Raw genomic sequence first — 24,610 nt, 5'->3', positions numbered from 1 at the left:
GTGCATCAAAGCTGGCCCTTGCGCACGGTTGGCCAGGGTCCCTTGTTATCCTTGCTGATGTCAGGGAGGAAGCTTCTTGTCCTGCTTAATCTCCCTGACCTGGTTAGGTTGCAACATACCCGGGCGAGAGTGCCTTCCCCTCCTAAATACTAGACCCTTGGTTTCTTAAAAGTGCCAGAAAAGAAGATATGTTATTCCAAGTCCCATTTTCACGTAATTAGTACCAGATTTTTATTATCATCATCATCTGGTTTGAGTGAATAAAAACAAATAATTCATTTAATCTGATTACTTTCCAGTTTTTAAGGATTAATTGGGAATTAGCGTTGTTTCCTAACATGTCAGGAGAGCCTGATTTTTCCATGACCGAAGGAACCCCAAGTACACCCATGTGTTCGTTTTCGGATAAACACTGACTAAGTTACTATAGTTCACTTGCTTTCATAGAAAAGGAACTTGTAAGGTCTTTCCTTGGCTGCTCACTGCCTTGATGGGCAATGACGCCGTATTTTGTCTTGGTTAGGAAAGTACGTTTAGTCACTTGCTGCAATGACTGGATCAAATATATGGTCAGGAAAGACTCAGAATTATGTGTAAATATAATGACATGTGAGCTACAAAGTGTGTAGCCTGAAAACAGTCTTCAGAGAGTCAAAACCCCAAGTGGTGAGTTACAATGCAAAGATAGATTTTGCAAGTAATAGAAATACTAAATTAAACACCAGATCTGTCCCTGTAAGTGCGATACGTGTTTCTGAGCATAAGTAAATGATACACCCAAAACCTTCCACTTTGGGTACTCGAGACAGAGAACTAGAAAAAGAACCACAGAATAAGCCCCAAGTAAGAAAAAGGGGAATCAAGGTAAGAGCAGAAAATCATGAGATAGACAACAGTGATGAAAAGGTAGAGCTGCATACGTGTGTGTGTGTGCGTGCATGCGTGTGTGTGCGTGTGCGCCCACGTGATAAACATTAAAAGGAAATGAGACAAAACCTGGAATAGTTGTTACGTTTGGTGTGATGGGGATGGACCAGGGGTGGGTTAAGGAGAGAAGCCTTTATTGGTGACCCTCATATCTTATATGTGCTTTTTTGTGTATCAAATATGCATAACAAATATGTATATTTAAATAGATGCATCATAGAAAATGGGGCAAATGCCAAAATTATGGAGAAGAAAATTAGGACTTAACGTCTCAATCTTAACCCTGTCTCTCTTTTAGTCATTTTGGGTGAACTGTTCTACAATGTCTTAGTTCTTTCCTTGCTTCTGAAAGAGTGCTTGTACCTGAACCTGTTTTTGTGATTCCTGGTTATTTGTGCACAGAAATTATTGCGTGTGCTGCAGGGTGCCTCAGAACCGATAGACCCGCCGGGATGTGTGCCTCTGTACGAAGTCTCCGGGCTGCTGAGCGTGTGGGTTAGTTTCAGGTGTGTCTGATTTCTGTTAGATTACTGTGGGGTAATTTGCATGGCTCTACTTCTCACATTCCTTGTGCAACCGCTGGCCCCATGTCTAATTAGCCGCCCCTCCCCCCCCAATCTCTCTCTCATCTCCCCCGCTCAGAGCCTCCAGCCCTTGGCTGCCCGCTGTCCCCCCTCTGCAGCTCCTGCGCCCACACCTCAACCCCAAGGGCCTGGCCTGCACGCAGCACACTCTCCTTTATCCGCCGCAAATCCTGCCGATTCTTGCAATTGTAGCCAAGTGTCAGCTCCCGGACACTGTCCCCGCTCAGTGGCTGGGCCCGGCTCTGGCCTTGGGAGCCTGGGCGCGCTTCCCACTCTGCACCGTCCATACCTGGTACGTCCTCTCCCCCGTGACCACAAAGCCCCGTCCATCCGAGGCCTCGTGTGACACTGGCATTGTCATCCCCGAGCAGGAAGGACCGCGTAGAGAAGGTCGCCCACGGTCGGCACTGCAGGTGGCACTCTGATGTGAGAGGCACTGGGACCCATGGTGCGGTTCCCGGCCCAGCAGCCAGTCTGCTGCTCTCACCCCGAGGCCCCGCTGGGCTTGGCTCCTGCCCCCCTGCCCGACACGAAAATAGGCCCGAACATCTGTGTTGCGGGAAATACCGTGTGACGTGCCACGTTTTCCCGGGAATGAGAGATGATTCTGCAAACGTGCAAGCGAGATACGAACATGGGCTTTTCAGAATTCTTCCCCTGACACCTGCAGAGGATAAGCCTTAGTCCCCGGCAGTGGGAGCCCCCAGATGCCTATGTGGTGGCGTCTGTGCTGGGAAGGTTCTGGAAGAGCCGTGGACCTGAGGCTCAGCCCGGCCTGGTGTTCAGAGGTTTTGCTTTCAGGGGCCTCTGGGCACCCACCCCCTCAGTGATGAGGCCCAGGGCGCCGGGATGGAGACCTGTTCCCATACGCAGCCGGACTGGCTTCCAGGATCACGTCCCCTGCCCATCCCGACGCCCTGGCCGAGTGCTCAGACTCCGGGCCCTAAAGCACTCAGCTTTGGACGAGGGGCCAGAGGGAGCTGGCTGGGCATGAGCGGGCCCTGGGTTCGCCAGGAGGCCTGGGGGTGGGTGGGGGAGGAGAGCGGCCCCAGGACAGACCCGAAGGCACAGCCTCACTATGTCAGGATGAGCCCTGCTGAGGCGGTGTCCTGGTGCCCTCCGTGCCTGAGGGGAGGCATTGATAGTTAGAGATTTGTTATGTTCTACACCTGCCAGGGGAGACGTAGAGTCAGGTATTAAAAAATAAAATTCATGCCCGGCCGGCGGGGCTCAGTGATTGAGCATCGACCCATGAACCAGGAGGTCACGGTTCGATTCCCGGTCAGGGCACTGGCCCAGGTTACAGGCTCGATCCCCAGTGTGGGGCGTGTAGGAGGCAGCAGATCAATGATTCTCTCTCATCACTGATGTTTCTCCCTCTCACGTCCATTCCCTTCCTCTTTGAAATCAATAAAAACATTAAAAAAAATTCAACAAAGTAATTTGGAGATCTCAGTGGCATCGATGTGTTGACCCCAATCGTGCTGTTTATAGACCCGAGATCAGTGATGGCGAACCTATGACATGCGTTTTAGAGGTGACACGCGAACTCATTTTTTTGGTTGATTTTTCTTTGTTAAATGGCATTTAAATATATAAAATAAATATCAAAAATATAAATCTTTGTTTTACTATGGTTGCAAATATAAAAAAATTTCTATATGTGACACGGCACCAGAGTTAAGTTAGGGTTTTTCAAAATGTGGACACGCCGAGCTCGAAAGGTTCACCATCACTGCCCTAGATTCCTAAGTTTGGGCATTGATTTCCTGGGTGTGGTCTACTCATGGTTTCAAGTAGAATATAAATGTGTGTTTACTCAGCAAAATAGAGACCACCGCAGGTGTTCAAACAGAAGCAATTTCATCCAGACGCTGGGACAAACGCGCTGTGCCGCGAGGAGAGGATGCTGACAGGCCGGAGGCCAGGGGCTGCCGGGCGCCTCTGCCGTCCCCGCCGCGGTTAGAACTGAGCGGGGACGGAGCCCATCCCGCCGGTCGGTCGGCCACGGGACCTCTTCCGGACAGAGGGGACACGGGCTTCCTGCTCCCCCTTCCTACCCCCGGGGGAGGCTCAGCATCCTCTCCTCGCGGCACAGCGCGTTTGTCCCAGCGTCTGGATGAAATTGCAGGGCCAGGGACGGGAGTTGCAGGTTTGACCCCCGATGTCGGGGGAGGCCCACAGGGACGGGGTGTGCTCTTCCTCAGGAGGACATGGAAGAGGCGCTGCTTCCAAATGGGGGGTAACCCAAGGACGAGGATGGCGTGGGACCTAGGAAACGGGATTCGCCCCAAGAAAGAGGCTAGAGGTGGTCAGTGAGGGGAAAGGAGAGCACGGGCAGCAGGTGGGCAGCAGCCTGGAGACCGCTGGCTGCGGAGCAGGAGGCCGCAGGCTCCGGGGCAGGTTTCTGGGTGGAGGGTCTGGGGAGGAGGGTCTGGGGAGGAGGGTCTCCGGGGTAGGTCTCTGGTAGGAGGGTCTCTGGGAGGAGGGTCTCCGGGAGGAGGGTCTGGGGAGGAGGGTCTCTGGGAGGAGGGTCTCTGGGAGGAGGGTCTCCGGGAGGAGGGTCTCCGGGAGGAGGGTCTGGGGAGGAGGGTCTCCGGGAGGAGGGTCTTCTGGGAGGAGGGTCTCTGGGAGGAGGGTCTGGGGGGAGGAGGGTCTCTGGGAGGAGGGTCTCTGGGAGGAGGGCCTCCGGGAGGAGGGTCCTCCGGGAGGAGGGTCTCCGGGAGGAGGGTCCTTGGGAGAGGAGGGTCTGGGGAGGAGGGTCTCCGGGAGGAGGGTCTCCGGGAGGATGGTCGCCGGGAGGAGGGTCTCCGGGAGAAGGGTCTCCGGGAGGAGGGTCTGGGGAGGAGGGGTCTCCGGGAGGAGGGTCTGGGGAGGAGGTCTGGGGAGGAGGTTCTGGGAGGAGGGTCTCCGGGAGGAGGGTCTCTGGGAGGAGGGTCTGGGGAGGAGGGTCTCTTGGAGGAGGGTCTGGGGAGGAGGGTCTCTGGGAGGAGGGTCTCTGGAGGAGGGCCTCTGGGAGGAGGGCCTCCGGGAGGAGGGTTCTGGGGAGGAGGGTCTCCGGGAGGAGGGTCTCTGGGAGGAAGGTCTCCGGGAGGAAGGTCTCCGGGAGGATGGTCACCGGGAGGAAGGTCTCCGGGAGGAGGGCCTCCGGGAGGAGGGTCTGGGGAGGAAGGTCTCCGGGAGGAGGGTCTGGGGAGGAGGGTCTCGGGAGGAGGGTCTGGGGAGGAGGGTCTCCGGGAGGAGGGTCTGGGGAGGAGGGTCTCCGGGAGGCGGTCTGGGGAGGAGTGTCTCCGGGAGGAGGGTCTCCGGGAGGAGGGTCTCCGGGAGGAGGGCACAGGAACCCACCGGGGATATGACGTGTTCGGGTGCATCGGGGGAGGGGAGGTGTATGTCTGCCAGAGGTGGGGGGTGGACGATGAGCACTTTGAGAGCCAGCAGGGGTAACGGAGGCCCCGGGAGGGCAGAAGGAGGAAGGAAGGAGCGTAGCCACAGTTTACCAGGTGACCCAGCTTTTAATAGTCATTCCATGGCATGAGGCTGTGAATGAAGGTCGACTGGGGAGGAGTGAGCTGGGGGGTTGCAGGATCTGGTCCCACAGGCGGACTGTGATACCATAGTGCAACAGCTCCCCTGGGCCGTAGGTCTGGGTTAATGGGGTTCAAAGAGAAGGAAGGCTGAGGTGTCTGGGCTTTGGGATGAGAGCAGGACTCTCTGATTCCAGCCTGGTGTTGTCAAAGCAAGTCCATCGCGGGTCTCTCTCAGTTTAGTGGGATGTCTTGTTTCTTGACTGGGAGGTAAATCTTCTTTTCTTTGTTTCTTCTTGGTCTGAAAAACAGAGTTGGAGAGGGGAGAGGAAAATCATGAGGAGACTGGGTACCAAAGGGAAGGGGATGCTAAGTAAACACAACAGGAACCGGGCAGGCTCGCCCAGCATGAGTCCCGCAGTGAGTTCCAGGTGGCGGTCCTCACTAAGGAAACGTGAGGAGCTCGGTGAACAGCTGGTGTGGCTGGAGGGCTTCCTGAACTCCGTGTAAGCCTGAGACGGGCCTGACCCATTATTGAAGGTGCTCTACCCTCCTCCGTAACCAGGAACGTGGGAAATGTCTAAATCGAATCCTTTTTAGTTAAAAATGAAGATTGCAAAAGCTAGACACTGTTGTCATCAGTTCTCCAAATAGGATGTGAGAATTATTTTTTACCGAAGTTCATTTACTTTTCAACAGTTGGATAAGTGAAAAATCTGTTAAAAAATTTGTTCGAATTGCACGTGTCTGAACAAATAGGATGTGAGAATTATTTTTTACCGAAGTTCATTTACTTTTCAACAGTTGGATAAGTGAAAAATACCAGGGTGTTGCTGATTCTCGTGCGAAAGCTGTTTTCTTCATTTTGCTGTTCTCAGACATGGTCTCTCGACATGTTCCTGTTGGTAGCAGCCTTGATTTGGTGTGGGTATATGTGTACATCCTGAGCTGCACTTTCCTGTCTCACACTATGCAGAACATACTTTAAAAGTCGGTTTCCCATAAAACACCTCGGCCCCCGTTTTCTGTTCTATGGGACAGCAGTGAGGACGTTTGTGAATACTAACAGCGGTTACTGGACACGTACGAAGTGCCAGGCACGTTGCATGGCTTTCTCGTCTGGTCATTACAGAAACCCAGGACAGGAACTGATGTCCCCACTTCCAGATGGGGAACCCGAGGCTTGGCGTCAAGGCCACGTGGAAGGAAGCGCGAGGGCCTGTCCTGACGGGCGGCTGGGGCAGGCCTGGGACCTGAGGGAGGAGCACCGTGGAAGGCGCTCAGCATGCACTGCAGGCGGCCTGGTGCGCACCTGCTCGGTGCTGGCTTTTGGATAGGACATTGCGCGGGATACAGTCTGTCCTCAGGGTGGGGGGCGGGTGCTCGTGTGCAGGGGACACTGCACTGAGATTGGGGGACGGAGGACGGACATCTGGATCCAGGACCTCAAGCTGCAATGTCTCCATGCACCAGGCAGAAAGCACAAATGCACCAGGCACTAGAGAACAGGGCATGCGGGAGTATGGGGTACGGGGGGAGGGGGGCGGGAGTGGGGGGGAGGACATGTCCTCCAAAAAGCGGAGCCGTCACTCAGCTCCTGCAAGTTGTCAACGAGAGGAAATGCCTTCTCAGCGTTACCCAATCCTCTGCTTGCTTATTTATGTTACCAGATGCTGGAAATTCAGTGGATGTACAATTTCCCCCTTAAAAGCTAGCGCGCGGGCCAAGCTAAGCGCCGAGACGCTGGCGTCCTGCGGCTGCCAGTGCGACCTCTGGCTGAATTCAAAGGCCTTGTCCAACTCTGAGCTCCAAGCTCCAGGAGCCCAGGCGCTGCGAGGCCTCAGGGTGGCTCCGTCCTGAAGGTGCTCAAGCGCACGCTTCGTAGGATGGGCAGACTGGGCCCCAGGGGGCCCCACATGGAGTCTGGATAAGATAATAAAACTGGCGAAGCACACGGCACAAAGCAAACTTGTGGAGCGTATGCCATCTACATTTCTCTTAAATTTTTTAAAAAGTTTACTTTTTAAATAGGTTTGTGTGGTTCAACATCCAGAAAGTACCAAAAAGTATGCATTGAGCCCAGCCGGCGGGGCTCAAAGCGTGAGCGTCGATCTATGAACCTGGAGGTCACAGCTCGATTCCTGGTCAGGGCACATGCCCAGATTGGGGGCTCGATCCCCAGGGTGGGGCGTGCAGGAGGCAGCCGATCCATGATTCTCTCTCATGGTTGATGTTTCTCTCTCTCTCCCTTCCTCTCTGAAAAAAAGAAAAAAAAGCATGCATCGAAAGTCTCCTCTGACCTGGGACCCACAGCCCCCAGTCCACGGCAGCCCGTGTCACGGTGCTCGCAAAGCCTTCCAGAGACACAAGCAAATGTGCATATATACCTCATGCATATGCATGTTCTCACTCTCCCCCACCAACGTTAGACTTACACTGTTTTGTGCTTTTTTCATTAATAATGTGTCTTAGAGAACTTTCCTTAGCAGTGCATATAAAGCGGGTTCATTCTTTTTTGTTTTTGTTGTTAATCCTCACCTGAGGATATTTTTCCCGTTGATTTTTTAAGAGAGAGAATGGAAGGCAGGGGGAGAGACAGAGAGTAGCATCTATGGGAGAGAGACACATCAACCAGTTGCCTCCCGCCTTTGACTGGAATTGAACCCGCGGCCCTTCAGTCTGTAGGCCGGTGCTCTAACTACTGAGCACCTGGCTAGGGCTGCTGCTTTCTTTTTAACGGCCATATGATATTCTATTGAATCACGTACCATACTTTATATAACTGGTCTCCCACTCAACAGGCATTTGGGTTGTTTCCAGTCTTTTGTTATATTAAGAAAAATTACCTTAAAGAATCGTCTTGCACATATGTTTTGCATATGTAAATTCTGGAAGTGTGGAGTTGCCAGGTACAAGGATATGCCCCTTTGCAATCTTTATCCTATTGTCATATCGCCCATCAGAGAGGTTTCCAATCTGGAATGTAGGCCCCTGTCTCCCCATTCTCTCCTGACACCGATGTCCCCCAGCGGTGCGATCACCAACCATCCCAGCGGCTGTCCGAGCAGTGAGTGTCTGCCCTTCTCTTATTCGGAAGGAGGTCGAGCTTATCGCCGTGTATTTCAGACCCGTTTTTGTGTTCGCAGAATTATCTGTTCAAATCCTTTGCTCATGTTTTCCTGTTGGGTGGTGCTTTTATGAATGGTTAGAGCTCTTTCCACGTTGGGGACGTTAACCCTTCGTGGAGGAGTGCATGTTTTCTCGAAGGCTGTGATATTATTTAAGCTTAGAGTCATTTTTCCAAGCAGAATTTTAATTCTCATGAGGGCAAGCTCATGGATCTTTTTTAAGTGGGTCCCGATGTTCGGGCCATAGTTACAAGGCCCCCCCGCACTGGGAAAGCAGAAGGTGTTCTCCCGCAATATCTTTCTTACTTTCTGGTTCCTTTTCCGTACTCTCAGGTCTGACTCTGTGCGAATGGCTCTCTCTGTGCGGTGTAAGGTCTACATCCTCCCTCATCTTCCCTTCCTCTTGCCCCAGAGCTGGCCGAGAGCCCGTAGGCAGCAGTACGTGTGGGAATGTCAGCTCGTACCTCCGCAGGTTCTCAACCTCCTCAATCGTCTCCGGCAGAGTCTGCCCTCTGGTCTCTGGCAGCAGCAGCACCAGCCCTCCGGCGACCAAGCCAACCGCCGCTGAAAGGCAGGCACATGGGAACCAGCGTGAGAGGGGACACTCAGCTCGGCCGGCGTGGCTCCGTGGCTGAGCGTTGACCTCTGAACCAGGCGGTCACAGTTCGATTCCCGGTCAGGGCACAGGCCCGGGTTGCGGGCTCCATCCCCAGTGGGGGGTGTGCAGGAGGCAATTCTCTCGCATCATTGATGTTTCTATCTCTCCCTCCCCCTTCCTCTCTGAAACCAATAAAAACATATTAAAAAAAGAAGGGGACATTCTGGCGCTATAATTAGAGCTCCCTTATCCCTTAAGACTTGTCTGTGTCGTTTCCTCTCCTTATGCATTTCTCTGCCCTCTGACAGCCCTACTCTCCACCATAAATATTGTGCGGATCCCAAACTCCGCTGGAGTACAATTCCTTGTAGGGAAGTGAAACACTGCAACTCACATTTGAGTCGAGTTTATTCTAGGCGAGAACCTTGCCATAATATTAAGATACTTTGGAGTTAGAAAATAGCTGTAAAAGAAAAAAAAACAACTCTAAGAAAAGCAAGAACAGAACCCTGCCAACACAAAGCACTTAGCGAGGAAAACTGAGTCAGAAACCTGGCAAATAAAGTGATGGTTTGCTTTTAAAAGGGTTACGGTGTATGTAACAGCTTTCAAAAGCATAGCTGGGACTTGGATTTCGACGAATTCAGGTGTTTCATACATTTTTCTTTTTGCTTTGTCTCCAGCCCTAATTTTTTGTATATGTTGGGAGTGGTGGTGGGGGTGGGTAGCAAACTTGTAGTGTTTTTGTGTCTTTAAAATTCCCATTAAAGTTTTGGGATCTAAGGTTATATTTGTACTAGTGGCCCGGTGCATGAAATTCATGCACATTAAAAGGGAATTAATTAGAGGAAATATTTTAATATTGCTATTGGCCCTTTCTCTCTAATAGAGGTATCTGGCTGGCCCACCCCCATTGGGTGACACCAAGACCTGGCTGGCCCCACCCCCGTCGAGCTCCGCCAGGGTGGGGGGGTGCAGCCTCGGGGGGTGGGGCCTCAGGTCCCCGCCCGGGCCCGGTGCCACGCAGCTTCAGGTCCCTGCCCATCGGTCATTATGGCGTCACGGTGTGACGACCATTTGCATATTAACCTTTTATTATTAAGATGCTTTAGGCTGGTAACATTGTAACAGCCTTTCCTCAAAGTGGTGCCGTGGAGGGTTTGTGTTTTCCACATCCGCCTGCAGCGAAGGCAGAAAGAGGGAGCCCTGTGCCGGGAAGATCGCGGAGGGCGGAGCAGGAGGAGAGAGCGGGGCTCCTGCGGGGAGCGTCCTCCCGTTTCGAGGTCTGACACTGACTTTGTGCCTCTGCGGGCAGGAGGCCTGATGGCTCCCACACTGGAGCCATGGCAGCTGTGACAGGAGCACTCATCCTGGTTTTACTAAGACGAGTTTAACTAATGCAAATAGTGCCACTCATTACTAGTCGTGCTAGTTGTTACTCACAGGCACCTGTTTTGAGGTCGAAGAACGGAGGCCCCTAGATAAATAGGTTTTCATTCAAAGACACCTCAGAGGGTTTCTCACCGAAAATCACCAGGGGGAGCTCCTGCCAGATGCCGGTGAGCCGGTACACCAGGAAGGGCGTGAGGATGCCGCCAATGTCGCACATGGAGGAGCAGACGAGGACCCCGAGGTTCCTGCAGCAGAGAGTGGGGTTGACCTTTCACCTTCTCCCAGAGCAGCCGTGTCCCCAGCCCACCCGCACGGACACAGTCCCCCAAACCACGGAGGTGCCTGTGACCTGGGAACAGCCTTCACGGTATCCTCAGCTCACACACGTGACACACGGCACACATTTCCTTTGTATTCTGTTATACTTGTTGTCTATTAATGTTCTTGAAAGCTTTAAATTGGGGGTGATTTTCATTTTCTGCTTTCACCCTGGTGTCCCTGTTTCTCCGGCCTGTTGCCGTGGCTTCAGTCCCAGTCCCAGGGCCCTTAGGTAACCCTCTCTCGATGCAGTGCCTCTCGTCTCAGCGCAGGCTCTGTTCCGCGCCCCCCCTCCCCCCCGCCCGCAGCTGCTGGCATGGGCTGTGACCTGGCTCCTGCCCGGGAAGGCGCCCGCCCTCTCTGACCTGTGTTTCCGTCAGTGAGGCGTCTGCTGCTGGCACCCGCGCTTCTAGCCAAGAAGCACCCAGCATGCAGGGGCGCCGGGGCTCACCTGATGAACGTGGGGTACAGCTCCGCGTTGACCAGACAAACCATTTCGTAGGCCATTGTGATCCCCATGCGGCCCAAGCAGGCGACTGTGACTCTCAGCCACTGCAGGTCTGAGGGGAAACACACATGTGCACACCCCTGGCTTAGACGTGTGGGGTGTGGAGGGAGGGTGGCGGGGGACAGCCCACATGCCCGTGAGGGACAAGAGAGCAAACTCGGTTCTTCTCCAGAGTCAAGGCAATGTCGGCAGGCGCTCATGTCTGTTTAACTTCAGACACAGCTCAAACACGCTTTTCACCCGAGAGCTCCGTCTCCAGTGACAACAGAATGCTACCCGTGGCCAAGGCGGCCAACTTTCGTCTATAGAGTCACACGAGAGAAACAGCTGCGTGTGGGCATATTCGGAACAGTTGCTAATGACCAAAGGGTTCAGGCAAAGCTCCGTGTGCGAGAGGACTCTGTTGGACAGGTTTTGCTCCCCCTCATTGAGAAGGTGTTTTGAGAGGAAAGGAAGGAGCTGGAGGCCTGGTCACTGGCAGCAGTCACTCAGGGTTGCTCATTAGTTTTGCAGGATGATGTGGGGAAGTCACGGGAGTTGCCTGAACAGTGTCTGGGACGTGCTGGGTAAGACAGAACCCTGGGCCTCCTCACCCAAAGCCCATCCCTGTGCTCCAGGCGGCCAGATGGCTTGTAGCATGGCCCTCCTGTTTTATTAGAGGACAACTGGGTGTCATTATACCATGGCAGGCAACCTTTGGGTGCGAGTGTCCTTTTTTTTTTTTTTTTAAATATTTTTATTGATTTCAGAGAGGAAGGGAGAGGGAGATAATTAGAAACACCAATGATGAGAGTGAATCATTGGTCAGCTGCCTCCTGCACACCCCACACTGGGGATCGAGCCTGCAACCCGGGCATGTGCCCTGACTGGGAATTGAACCCTGACCTCCTGGTTCATAGGTCGAGGCTCAGCCACTGAGCCACTCCAGCTGGGCGTTGTGAGTGTACTTAAAGGCATATGTGTTTGTCATGAAGTTCCTGGATATTGGGTTCATTCCACCTCGATCTGGGTGATAGATTACGTGGTCTCCCTCTCAGAGGGCTGTGATACCCCTCTTGCTAGGACCTTGGCAAGCGAGATCCTCGCTTGGCCTGGCACTTACCTTCAGGGATAAAAACCGAGGCCAGACAGGCCGCCCCCGCCACCATGTTGGATCCAGCCCAGGGGTAGCGGCGGCCAATGCGGTCAATGGTGATGACGATGAGGAGGGCGGCTGGGAACTCCACCAGGGCGGAGTAGAAGAAGTCCAGGTAGACGTTGCTCCCCGCGAGGCCCATGTGCATGATGAGGCCCTGATAGAGGACAGAGCCGGTGAACCTGGGCCAAGAGGAGAGCTCAGGTCAAGGCTGGAGGAGCAGTCATGGGAGGGGGCTTCTGGGAAAATCAGGGTTGGCCCTAAGTCACCCTTTTGTCATCTTATTAATACTACTAGAGGCCCGGTGCACGAAATTCGTGCACAGTAGGGTCCCTATGCCTGGCCGACAATTAGGGCTGATCTCTGGGGTGATTGGCAGGGTGATCGGGGCCCTACTTGCACCCACCTTGGCTTGACTGGTGCTGCCAGCTCACTGGCCCTGTCCCCTGCCGCTGCCAGTAACCTCCCTCTGTGGGGCGACCAGCAGGGCAATTGGGGTGGTCCCTGCTCATACCTGCCTTGGCTGGCCTGGTGCCGCCTGCTTGCCGGCCCCACTCCCCACCACCTCTGGTCAGAGCCTGCAGCCTGGGGGCAGCTCCTGCATTGAGCGTCTGCCCCCTGGTGGTCAGTGCACATCATTGCACCGGTTGGTCAATTTGCATATTAGGGTTTTCTATAGATAGGTTCCCTCCATCCATTGCTTTTTTTTTAAAAAATATATTTTATTGATTTTTTTACAGAGAAGAAGGGAGAGAGATAGAGAGTTAGAAACATCGATGAGAGAAAAACATTGATCAGCTGCCTCCTGCACATCTCCTACTGGGGATATGCCTGCAACTCAGGTACATGCCCTTGACCGGAATCGAACCTGGGACCTTTCAGTCCGTAGGCTGACGCTCTATCCACTGAGCCAAACCGGTTTCGGCAATCCATTGCTTTTTCACTATCTGACCAGGTGGCAGCCCGCTGTGGCCTCAGCACCAGGACAGGGGAGAACCTAGGAGCGCAATCCCTGGCCACGTTGGAAAGGCAAGAAGACATGGGAGCGGGATTGGTTTAGTAAAACTCTGCAGGTCCTTAGTGGTGCTGCTTCTCGGTGGCCTCCTAATGCAACTGAGATAAAGGACTGACAGCTTCATTCACAGTTTAGGAAGCCGGAGGGGCCCATGGACACAGCTCTCTTCTTAATGACTTCTCCTGCTGTGATGCAAGGAATATTTTGACACTGTTTCTAGGTGTGTTGACGGAAAGTGTCCACTGTCTTAATGGGGAATATGAGGAAAGTTTGCAAGAGCTGCAATTACTCAATTAAAGAAAGAAGAAGAATGAGGCCAGATTTCACGGCTGCATTTTTTCCATGCAATATGGTGAAGGTGCCTAACTAATTCTCCACGGGCTTTGCCGTGCCAGTGACTGTGGCTCTTCAGGTGCTGGTGTGAGTCAGCCTGTGGGCACTGGGAGGAGGGCCTGGTGCAGAGCCGTGGCTCAGCCCTCAGGGCAACCTGCAGGCCGCGGGCGCCGTCGGGCCCAAGTCACTGGCTTATTCTTGTGGCTCATTCTTGTTCAAAAGTGACTTCTCCAGGAAGAAGAGACAGGGCAAAGGCCCTTTCCCGGCCAGCCCTGTGCCGTCAGGAGAGAGCGACAGCGTCACCGGCTGAGCTGTACCAGGAGCTCTCAGCTTGGGCTGCATGGTTATAAAACGGTGGTTCCCAAGCCCTTCTCCCGATGAATTCAACGGTATCCTTGGCGGGGAGGGGTCTGGCCTTGAGATCTAAAAGCCTCCCAGGTGATTCCAAGGTGAAGCCCAGGTTGGGACCGTCCTGCGCGGCTTTGGAACTGGAAGCTGACGCCAAATCTGCCTGAGGAGGATGACGCCAGGGAAACGGCTGTCAGTGGGCCCACCTCGCTGTGCACCGTCCACACAACACCGGCACTAGGCTGTGTTGGAAGGTATCTCGTTCCCTTCCACAAAGTGAATGATTGGATTGAAAGAATTTAGAAGGATTTTATTTTACTTATGTTTTATTTTAAAAAATATATTTTTATTGATTTCAGAAGGGAAGGGAGAGGGAGAGAAATAGAAACATCAATGATGTGAGAGAGAGAGAGAGAGAGAGTCATTGATCGGCCACCTCCTGCAGGCCCCACACTGGGGATCGAGCCCGCCACCCGGGCATGTGCCCTGACCGGGAATCGAACCGTAACCTGGTTCATAGGTTGACACTCAGCCACTGACCACGCCAGCCGGGCTGCAGGGATCTTAAAGGGAAGAGCATTCCTTACCAGTTGTACATCAGGATCAAGGTGTGCTTCCTTATCTGCGGGGTTCGGACCAGGTCCAGGAACGAAGGGTTCAGCTTCTCGCCGACTTCCTCATCGGGTCTGAGGCACTAGATACACGAGAACCATTTGTATGTGGAGCGGCCGTGTCCCTGTGCCTCACCGGGCGCGAGGGAGCAGCAGTCGTCCTGCCGCCTGCTGAGGGCTGTCCCGCCAGGACTGGCTCAGCCCGTCACACCCCCTCGCTCCTCCCATCTTACAGCTGTCCCGGGAGTGGGGTTCTGGGGTTCCACCCACTTCCCAGGAGAGGAAGCTGGAGTCCCGGGATGACCCAGGCACAGATGCGATCTAGGCAGAGCCCGGTGCGGGAAATCGGGGCCACACGATGGCATGAGTGACCGAGGAGCGAGGGGAAGAAACCTCCCGCGAGACCAGCACTGACCAGACCTCATCGCGGGGGTGTGAGCTGTGACCTCTGGCGGGCAGGGGCCCACACGTGTTTCGGTCCTGACCAATCTCCGCAGGGACCCAAAACCTAAGACCGGGACTGTCCAGGCATTGCTGGGAGGGATGTTTTCCCAGCCCCCCGAAGCCAGAGGGGAAGCGGGGGAAGGCCTGCACCCCAAGTCCCCATGGGAAACGTCCTGTAAAATCTCAGATGCTGCCGGGTTACCTGTCTCAGCTCCTCAGTCAGAAATGATTGACTCTGATTTCGACACAATTGCCTAAGAAGCTCGCTTTCCCTTTCCCAGCCGCTGTGGGATGGAGGTGCGAGTAAAGGGGCGAGTCCGCTGGAGGCAGAGTGCAAGGCGGAGGAAGCGGCCCCAGCCCCGCTCCTCGAGAAGACAGGCTGCTCAGAACGGCTCGACACTTCCTACCCAACGTCTTGAATTCTAAGAAATGATTGATCGTGTTGGAAAATCCTCTTTCCTGATCTGGGAATCTTCCCTCTGGGGGAGCCTCCCTCCGTGGGGATGCAGGCGGACGCACAGGTAAAGCAGACATGGGCGTGAAGGCGGGGTGCGGGGAGGGCGGTCGGGGTGGGGGGTTGGGTGCAGGGGTGGGGGAGGGGGGCAGCACAGGCCCAAGGTGCCTCAGCAGAAGCTCCTCATGTGACTTGCAAATGGCTGTTTGGTTTCCTAAAATTAAAGGGTTTATGCTTCCCACCTGTCTATGGCCATGGCACCTCCCCTGCAGGTGAGCGTGTTCCCACCCGTTTGAAATGTCTGACAGGGAACCATGATTCCTGGTCCCATGGAAGCCTCTGTTGCCTGCGGCGGGCCCTCTGATGGCGCGGTTTTCCGTGTCCTCCATCGCCCCCCCCGCAGCACTGGCTCACCTGGAGCGCCGCGGGCGTGGCCTTGCCGTTCTTCCTGGAGATGTGCCTCATCACCTGCATGGCCTCGGCGTGTCTGTTCTGGGAGAGCAGCCACCTCGGCGACTCGGGCACGCACCTGGGTTCCGTGTCAGTGCCAACAGTGCGTGAGCGGAGGGGAACCCCCGGGCCCTGCCCCCCGCGGCCACACCAGGCTTCCGGGAGGGACCTCGCTCAGCGAGGCACCTCCAGAGGAAATGGAGTCAGGCAGGGGCTGCACAGCCCAGGGAACACCCCGCAAGCGCCCGGGAAGCTACGCGGCGGGCCGGGCCTGCGGTGGGACAGGAGTGAAGGACCCTGGGGGGCAGAGGGATGGTGCGTGTCAGGGGAGGGAGAGAAAACATATGGCAACCGGTTTCCTTTTTGCTCCAAACGGACGTACCAGTAATAGAGCAGGAAGCAGAAGTTGGGCAGGGTCACCGCGAACTGCAGCCACCGCCAGTGGGGCAGCACGTAGGCCGCCCCCGCGAGCACCAGGAGCCCCACGGTGAAGGCGACTTGGTAAGCAATCCCCACGGTCCTGCGGTAGCTCAGCCCCACGAACTCCGTCACTGCAGAGAGAGCCACGTGGTCAGCGAGCCGGACAGCAGGCAGCTGGCTGGCCAACCACGGCCAAGCCAGAATGCCAACCTCACTGTGTCGTCCAAATTCTAGACCTTCCTATACAGCTCCCTGAAACTTTAAATTGTTCCTTGAGGCCTGTTTTAGAATGATTGCTATGGTGTTAATTCACATAAAGATCCTATAATCCCATATTAGATGGGGTGGTGAGCAACATGTTTGATTCCCAGAATAATTTCAAGGATAGAGGCAGCTGTATTTCCGATCCATGCGGAGTTTTGATGGAGAGGAACGAAGGCAGTGATAACTGAACACCGGAATACGTGAGTCTAGCGCTGAATCTAGGTGGCAGGTGGCTTTTATGTAAATGAATGCCTCCATGTAACGCGCTCTCTACGCGAGTTAAACATTCTCCTGGCCGTCCTGTTAATGTGTGTCCATGGCTCGAAAAGCTTGCGGTGGGTTCTCCTGCCTGGAGTTGGCAGGTACCGGCTCCCACACACTGGTATTTAAATTCCCTGGAACTTTGCAAGCTGGTTGCTAAACCCACTGGCTGGCACCTTAAAATCTGTCTCTGTGGGAGTATTTATAACTCAGAGGTTGGAAAACACTATAAATCATGGTTTTCGTTTTCCACGGGCCGGTTCACCAGCATACCCCGAGCGCTAAAACAGTCACCTTCCCTCCCCCCCCCCGCCCCCCCCCCCCCCCCCCCCCGTGACTACATCACGGCAGACGAACGGAATCTGCGCTACAAGAATTTAGGGAGTAGTCATTCCCATATCGCAAACGCACTAGAATTGAAATTCAGATACTCCACAAGTCACAGAGTTTCCGTTTAAAACGTTTGGGGATTGTGTCGAAGACTTCAACCCGTTATAAACCAAACAGAAATGCACCCTAAAAATACTGTCAATGACTGTGAATGACCCCAAAGCACCTTACAGCAGAGTTCAACCAGAGGAGGCGAGTGCCCCCTAAGGAGAAACGCCCGTCCGCCACAGAAGCCTCCTCCACAGGCAGGCCTCCCGCAGGCCGTGCCGAGGGACGGGCAAGAGCGGAGCGGAGGCTGAACCGGCTTCAGTTCCCACCGCTGATTTCCACACAGTTCTACACACTGCGTGTCCTGCAACCGAATTACCGCTGGAATAACTGGGCGCGTGGATTCCTTTGTGGCCCAAACATCGTTAGGTGTCTGCCGCGACAGGCAGCCACCAGCACCCGCGCCACCCTTCCTCCTCTCCCAGAACCGCCAAGTTCGTGTGAGCAGGCAGAGGTTCAGGCACGGAGTCTAGGTCTCTCGTGCGTCGTGAGAGCTTTGCTATTGTTATTTCGGTCTCACGTGTCCCCCTCCCTGTACCTGGACGCTGTTCAAAGGCCGCTGAAGGGAAAGCAATGGGGCCTGTTGATGGGGGGCACTTGTTCTGGTGCCACCTTGAAGGTGCTGTGCTTCTAGAAGCCGAGCCTTCTCCTGCGCCCCATGGAGCGGAAGCCCAAGCTGGCTGCTGTGAGTGGATGTAAGTGACACTCCCGGGCCTGCCGCGGGCTGGGGAGCCTCGACCAGTGGTCGGCAACCTCATTAGTCAGCAGCCAAATATCAACAGCACAACGATTGAAATTTCTTTTGAGAGCCAACTTTTTTAAACTTAAACTATATAGGTAGGTACATTGTTATTAACTTCATTAGGGTCCTCCTATGCTGGCCTTTGCTAAAAACGTCCTCAATCTGATGGAGGTACGTTCACTGAGGTCGACCCCTTCCAACTCTCCCATCCTCAACTGGTGCATGAATCAATCGCGTGCGCCTCCCCCGCGCTGCATATTACGTGGCCCGCCTGCCCGTCGTCCGACCGACACCCCCACTTCTTCTAATGCCACTTCTTCAAAATAGACTCGCCCAGGCCAAAAACCGACTTCTGCGCATGGGCCATGAAGTTTCCATCGCACTGTACGTGCGCGCCCGCACGTGGTATTTTGTGGAAGAGCCACACTCAAGGGGCCAAAGAGCCGCATGTGGCTCGCGAGCCGCGGTTTGCCGACCACTGGCCTAGACCAACCAAGCCCTCGCGCTCTCAGCCTCCTCGCATGTACATCGAGGCTAACAGTGCTTTGCTGGAATGGCTTTCGGCAAAGTATCAAAGTCCCTCATAAACCTAATGCATCTCTCGGCCCTGCCTTTTCTTCATGGATTGGCCTGGCAGGCTAGTTTTCTCTCCATGTCCTACCCCCGGGCACAGAAAACACAGATTCCTAAGGAATTACGTAAGGAGCCGCTGCCGACTCCATTGTGTTCTTTACGGGAGGGACGCGCGCTGAGCGGACCGACAGGATTTTAGGAATTCCTGACGCAGAAAAGACACCCGTCTGGACGCTGTCTGGAAGGCGGGTCCCTGTGCCTGCCCCCCACCACCTGCCTGCATTCTGGCAGCACCGACCCTCGCTCTCCCCGCTGCAGTCACAGCCTCTTACTCAGGATGTAGCCGATCACCCAGCCGGCCTTGCTGACCAGCCCTTGGACCAGGCGGAACAGTAGCACCCAGGGGTAGGTCGGGGCAACGGCCATGAGAACTCCCGACGTAGCGTTGATGAGGATGGTGAGCAAGAGGCAGAGCTTGCGGCCGAACCTGCGAGGAGCAAACAAGGAGAGGGGAGAGGGTGAGATTTGACGGGCGAAGGCTGTGGAAAGTCATGGAAGTTACGGAGCTCCAACATCTGAATTATGGGCGAGAGCCCGGCTCAGGTCCGTCCTGGTCAAGACTTTCCACCTGTGACTCTGCGTGCGTTTTAGGCCCAGAAGCCCATTCACCCGGGACCAGGGCACCACTCAGTCCCTCGCTGGGAGGGTGTGAGGGCCAGGGTCATTCTTCCAGAGTCTAAATTCTCACAGGGTCCCCAGGGGGGTCATCTGTACGTTAATACTGGGGAAGCACGGCTTTCATTTCACTGGGCCTCAGTGTGCTCCTTTGAAAAACTGGGAATGATCAAATCCGACACAAAGAGAGGGAGAAACAGCGATTTGTTGTTCCACTTATGCATGCATTGGATGGTTATTTATGCAGGCATTGGATGATGATTTATGCATGCATTGGATGATTTTTGCATGTGCCCTGACCAGGGATCGAACCTGCAACCTTGGTGTATCGGGATGACGTTCTAACCAACTGAGCTCCCTGGCCGGGGCCTCAACTCTCCTTTTGAAGGCTGTCCTGACCCTAACTGAAATACAAGGCGTGGGGGTGCCCATCACAGCGACTGGCACATAGGAGACCTCGACTTGGAAGCGTCCACGTGGTTGGGTAAGTTGGCTGGGGCCCACGGGGACCTAGATTCTGCTTTGAGCCAGTTCCATCCATTCTGGGAGGCCCTGGCTCCTGAGAGCTCATTGTTATATTTTCAGACACGCTGTGAGCTCATTGTTAAACAGCCATCAAAGTTAAATTATATGCTTATAATTAGGTAAATTACACTTAAAAACACGTGTAAGTAATAAATATGTAAAACGCATCAATTCCCAGTATGTCGCGGTGTTTGACCGTTATGGATGCTCATGAGGTTATTTGTGACTTTCTGTGGTGTGTGCGGTGGGAGCACACAGGACGGCACCTGTCTCCAGCCAACCCTGCGCTCAGTGGCCTCAGCTTGGTAGCTTGCAGTGGGCCATGTGGGAGTGAGTGTTCACACCAGGGGCATCAGCAAGTGCTGCAGATCGGGGCCTTCTCCTCAGAGCCAGTGTCCAACACGGATCGAACACGGATGCAGCACTTGGAATGACTAATGGTTAGAACAAAGAACCTGGACTTGGTGAGAGATTCCTTTTTGGGGTCAGGTGATCCTCAAAATCACCCTTCAGGAGGTCGTGGGTGATGAAATAAATTAGATATCTAGCAAAGTTTATTTTCAAATTCCCTAGCATCGGTCCTTCCTTCCTTCCTTCCTTCCGCCCTCCCTCCCCCCACTCCTTTTCCTTCCTTCCCACTTTCCATTTGCAAAGCTGACCTCCAGCGAGGTGACTTGGTGTCAGACTCAGTATTCCTACTTACAACTTTTTCATAGTCTCCCCCTCCCCCATCCCTGCTTTTCTTTGAAAAGATGCTGTAATTGTCTGTCAGGTCATATTTTTAAAAAATCTCACAGAAAACAATCTATTTAATGTTGGTTTATTCTGTAGCATAAAAGAGATTTCGATGAGATCCTTGTATAAATCGGAAAATTGTTCAGAAATAGGCATTAAGTATGCAAAATATAAATTGCCTTTTTTGAGCCCGGGGGTGGCTATCTTATCACACACTCTTACCTGCACACACAAATAGAACAGAAAAAGAGGCAAAGCCAACAGAACTTCAGACAATTTAAGAAAAAAGAAAAGAAGATCCAGTGCAAAGGAAGGACCAGCATCCTGAGGGAGAGCCATGAGTAAGCAGCTCTACCCGGGATTGAAAGTACGAACAGTAATGAGGCCACGCAGAAGGTGGATGACTGGGGATGATCAGCCAGGAGTGCAGTGTCAGGAGAGTTAGAACCGGTCTCCTGCCTTGAGTGGGATGAGAATCATTAACTCGCTCGCTTAACCAGCCGCGAGGCGCAGCCACCTAGCTGCTCCCTTCTGTCCGGGAGAGTGTCAGTGTCTGCACCACCCAGTGAGGGAGGGGGAGAGGGGGCCAGGGGCCAGCAGGAGGGCCACGCGCTGGAAGGAGCCCAGGGGACTCTGGACCAGCCCCTCCCCTCAGTGCGGCGCTCCTGACTTAAGGGGTCACCTCCAAACAGCCATCCTCAGCTCTGAGGCCATGAAATAAAAGCAGATGACCTTCCTCTTTGCCTCACGGGCTCCCACAGCGTCCCAGGAGCAGCCTCTGAGAGGAGCTGAGCACAGAGTCCCAGAAGGGGTGTGGTGGATGGAGCTGCTGGTGCACTAGCCTCTTAACACCTTTCCTCCCTCTCTTCCCCTCCCCTCGCCCGGGTGGATGGTGAGGAAGAAGGACTTGGGCCAAACCATCCATTACCCTCCCTCTCACCCTAGGCTTCTGCATAGCCCCTGGGCAGAACCACTGCCAACTACAGAGCCCTCTCTCCAGGGCCCAGAGGACGGGAGTAACCCAGGGGCCAGGCTTGTCTCTCGCAGAGGAAACCTGAGATGGCCCAGGCAGCGCTTCGAGGCAGGCATTTGTAGTCTGTGGACTGTGAGACGCCTGGTTTCCAGCAGGGACAGCTGAACCCAAGTGCTTCCGGAGCCCGTGGCACCCACCTGTCTGCTATGTAGCCGATCCCCATGGAACCGACGAAGAATCCCACGTTCACGGCTGCCTGAACGAGGTCCAGCATCCAGGAGTTGGCACACACCAGGTTAAACTGCCGAGGGCCAGAGGGGTCCCGCGTCCAGAGAGAAAGGAAACAAACGGTCAGGCCCGCCTTGGCCTGGGGAGCTCCCCTCGTGTCCCCGGCATGGGGCGGACCCCCTCGTGTCCCCGGCATGGGGCGGACGGGCCGGGAGGCAGGAACCCACTGTTTTCTTGCCATTTGTTAAGTTTCCCCACACGACCACAAGATTTGTCCCGCAGTCTGTTTAGCGTCCCGCCTGGCAGTAGGTCGTTAGGCTAAACTCCGTTGCTGGCTACATCAGCTGAAGCCGGGTAGTCACTTCATTTCTGCACAGAACAATTTCCCTTTCTAATTTTAGTGCACAAATAGGTGTGTGAACAGGACACAAAAGCTGCCTGGAGTAGGTTGGGTTGTTCCTCATCTTGTTGTTGTCTCTTTAAGGCCGGGGCCGGGGTCGGGGCGGGAGAAGGGGGGTGGGGTGGAGGTGCGGGGGCTTTCCATTTGGATATTTATTTACTTATAAAGACCACAACCCGGGCATGTGCCCTTGACTGGAATCGAACCTGGAGCCCTTCAGTCCACGGCCGACGCTCTATCCACTGAGCCAAACCAGCCAGGGCCCATTTAGATATTTAGAACATCATTCGCAGGCCATACAAAGTTAAAATCAACTTTAAAACTAGCCTGCTCTATTTGGTCAAACATTTAATTAGAACTCACCCCTAATGCCTTGGCAGGGCCTTGTACGGCCCTCGGGCCGGACACTCCCCACCCCTGCTAATGTCTGGGGGACTGACTGGGGGCGTCTTGCTGAGCTGTGACACTTGCTCTCTCTGGAACAGGAGGGAGTGTGGGAGGAGGGCCGGGTGCTGGCCTGGAAGGCAGGCGATGCCGCTTAGGGCTGACTGCTAATCCTCTCACGCCGCGGCTGTGGGCGAAACTTTCCCCTGCTCCCTGGGCCTGTTTCCTCATCTCTGCGGGAAGGAGGAGTGTGCCCCTCTATAAAGCCTCATCGCTGTGGGGGGCTAAATCTGTGACCTTCAGCGTTTCATGCAACTGCGAGACCATCTGAGGTCCTTAAACAAGGCCCCTCGCGCTGAAGGTCTGTCCACAGGAGCCACCCAGTCTTCCCATGGCGCCAGGCAGCGGCATGCTCTGTGCTCTGTGTTCTCGGGATAATTGCCTCCCCCCCTCCTCCATTTTGCTTTGCCTCTAGGAAGAGCACATCTCTATTTTTTTGTTTCTCTATATTTATTGAAATGAGATTAGATTGCCATTAGATGCTAATGTTGCCTCTGGTGTTTAGTAACGTAAGGGCACCATCGCATCAGCTCCCACCCCAGCTGGCCAGCAGGAGCAGCGCAGCGAGTCCGACGGGCACCGCTCAGGTGGGCCCGCAGGGACCCTCCGCGCTGCGATGGGGGAGTGGAGGGGAGGCAGGGCGGCCAGAGGGAGAGGAGGCTTGAATCTTTCCCTTCCCTGGCATTATTTCCGGGAACTGTCATTGGCGTTTGCTTGTTTCTTACAGCTGGGAGTTGCATAAGTGAGAATCATGATCGAATCTGACCGGGTTTTAGCTAATCCATTCACACTCCAGACAGATAAGAGGCTGCATGTTTTTCTCAGAAACCGGGATTTTCTAAGATACCCTGAGTCCAAAGAGCATGCCTTACTGGCTTCTTCCATAAAAAAAGCTACACTATTTTTTAAAATTCTTAACCTTTATTGTTGAAAGTATTACATAGGTCCTCCTTTCCCCCCATTAACCTCTTCCAGCCCGCTCTCGTCACCCCCCACCCCCGCCCTCACCTCCCCATTGTCTGTGCCCACGGGTGATGCATAGATGCACCCTCTCCTGCCTTCCCTCTGAGGTTCAACAGTCTGTTCCTGCTTCTGTGGCTCTGGGTCTATTTTCAATCAGTTTATTGCACCATTTGCTGTCGGTTTAAGTCCTGCCTCACTCACCTCGGTCACGATGGAGGAGCCGGGCGTGTCGTACACCCAGCCGTGCCCGCAGGGGCCCAGCGGCAGGAGGCTCCTGTTGGCGGCCAGGCCGGCCAGCGGGTCCACGCAGTCCAGGCCGCTCCGGTTCCAGTCCACCTCGTAGCTGAGGCACTGGCGGGGGAAGGCCTCGCCCGCGGGCCCCGGGCCGGGCACCGTGAGGTTCAGCTCCTCGGCCGGGCTCCAGCCGCAGCGCCGGCTCAGCTGAGCCACACCCGGGCTCCGGCAGCGGTGCTCAGGGGTGAGGCCCAGGAAGACGATGCCCACGTAGATGGGGGGGAACGAGGCCGAGAGCAGAGCGAGGAGGAGGAACGTTTGCTTCTGGAAGAAGTTGAATTCCCCGACGTGCGCGAGCACCTCGTCCACCGTGGGCATGGTGGCTGCGGGCAGGAGGGCTCCGATGTGCTTCCCTGGCGGCCGCGAATGTCCCCGCCAGGCTGCGGCCGGCTCAGCACAGCTCGGACCAAAAGTCCAAGTGTGAGCGTGAGCTCACTTCAGAGAGAGCCGCTCTGGAGCAGCCCTGCCCGCGGCCCGGCCTCCAGCCGTGCCTCCTCCGCCGGTGCTGGGCCCGCTGCTCCCCTGACCGCTGCCCCGCCGTGCCCTCAGCCAGATGTGTCGATTGCAACACCGCTTTGCCACTGCCTCCTACCAGCACCACAAACAATCCTCGCTCTGTGTCCCCGGGCGAGAAATCTGAGCGCTCACACACCGCTGGCCTGTTAATCTTTCCCCAGTAACCTAAGTGTCCGGGGAAGGAACACTTTCCTATCGCGCCCGCTCGGCCCCCTTCCTCCCGGGGCTGGGGGATGCACAGGCTGGCTCGCCTGGTGCCATGTGCGCCCTGGACTGGGGGCAGAGCCTGGTCTGCATGAAGGAGGTTTGCAGACCCTACCCCGGGCTCGTGCTACAAACAGCACATGCTCCCTGGTTCCGCACTGTGGCTGCTCGTTTGGGTTTTCGTCT

General features: G+C 54.8%; 1 protein-coding gene and 1 long non-coding RNA gene across 3 annotated transcripts in view; one reads left to right on the top strand and one right to left on the bottom strand.

The window, feature by feature from the left end:
* Positions 1-15,836, top strand: part of LOC118660588 — a 21,852-nt gene extending 6,016 nt beyond the window's left edge. The window contains exons 2-3 of one of the 2 annotated variants that reach the window (XR_004968982.1): positions 15,147-15,386; positions 15,723-15,836. This is a non-coding gene — a long non-coding RNA (uncharacterized LOC118660588). Of the gene's footprint in view, positions 1-15,146; positions 15,387-15,627 lie in introns of both variants that reach the window. The other variant, XR_004968981.1, reaches the window with a different exon arrangement.
* Positions 5,012-24,610, bottom strand: SLC22A2 (solute carrier family 22 member 2). The gene is made up of 11 exons (XM_036318180.1): positions 23,612-24,610; positions 21,573-21,676; positions 18,800-18,954; positions 16,152-16,320; positions 15,734-15,848; positions 14,398-14,504; positions 12,082-12,296; positions 10,923-11,031; positions 10,286-10,398; positions 8,628-8,727; positions 5,012-5,336 (listed from the first exon to the last, which is right to left on the bottom strand). Exons 1-11 carry the CDS (start codon positions 24,020-24,022, stop codon positions 5,270-5,272), a joined length of 1,665 nt encoding a protein of 554 aa, XP_036174073.1. The 5' UTR covers positions 24,023-24,610; the 3' UTR covers positions 5,012-5,269.

Source organism: Myotis myotis, unplaced genomic scaffold (genome assembly GCF_014108235.1).
Source record: "Myotis myotis isolate mMyoMyo1 unplaced genomic scaffold, mMyoMyo1.p scaffold_m19_p_7, whole genome shotgun sequence".
In the NCBI taxonomy this organism is placed as follows: Eukaryota; Metazoa; Chordata; class Mammalia; order Chiroptera; family Vespertilionidae; genus Myotis; species Myotis myotis.
Note: the sequence above shows the minus strand (reverse complement) of the source record. Positions and strands in the feature narration are given on the sequence as shown.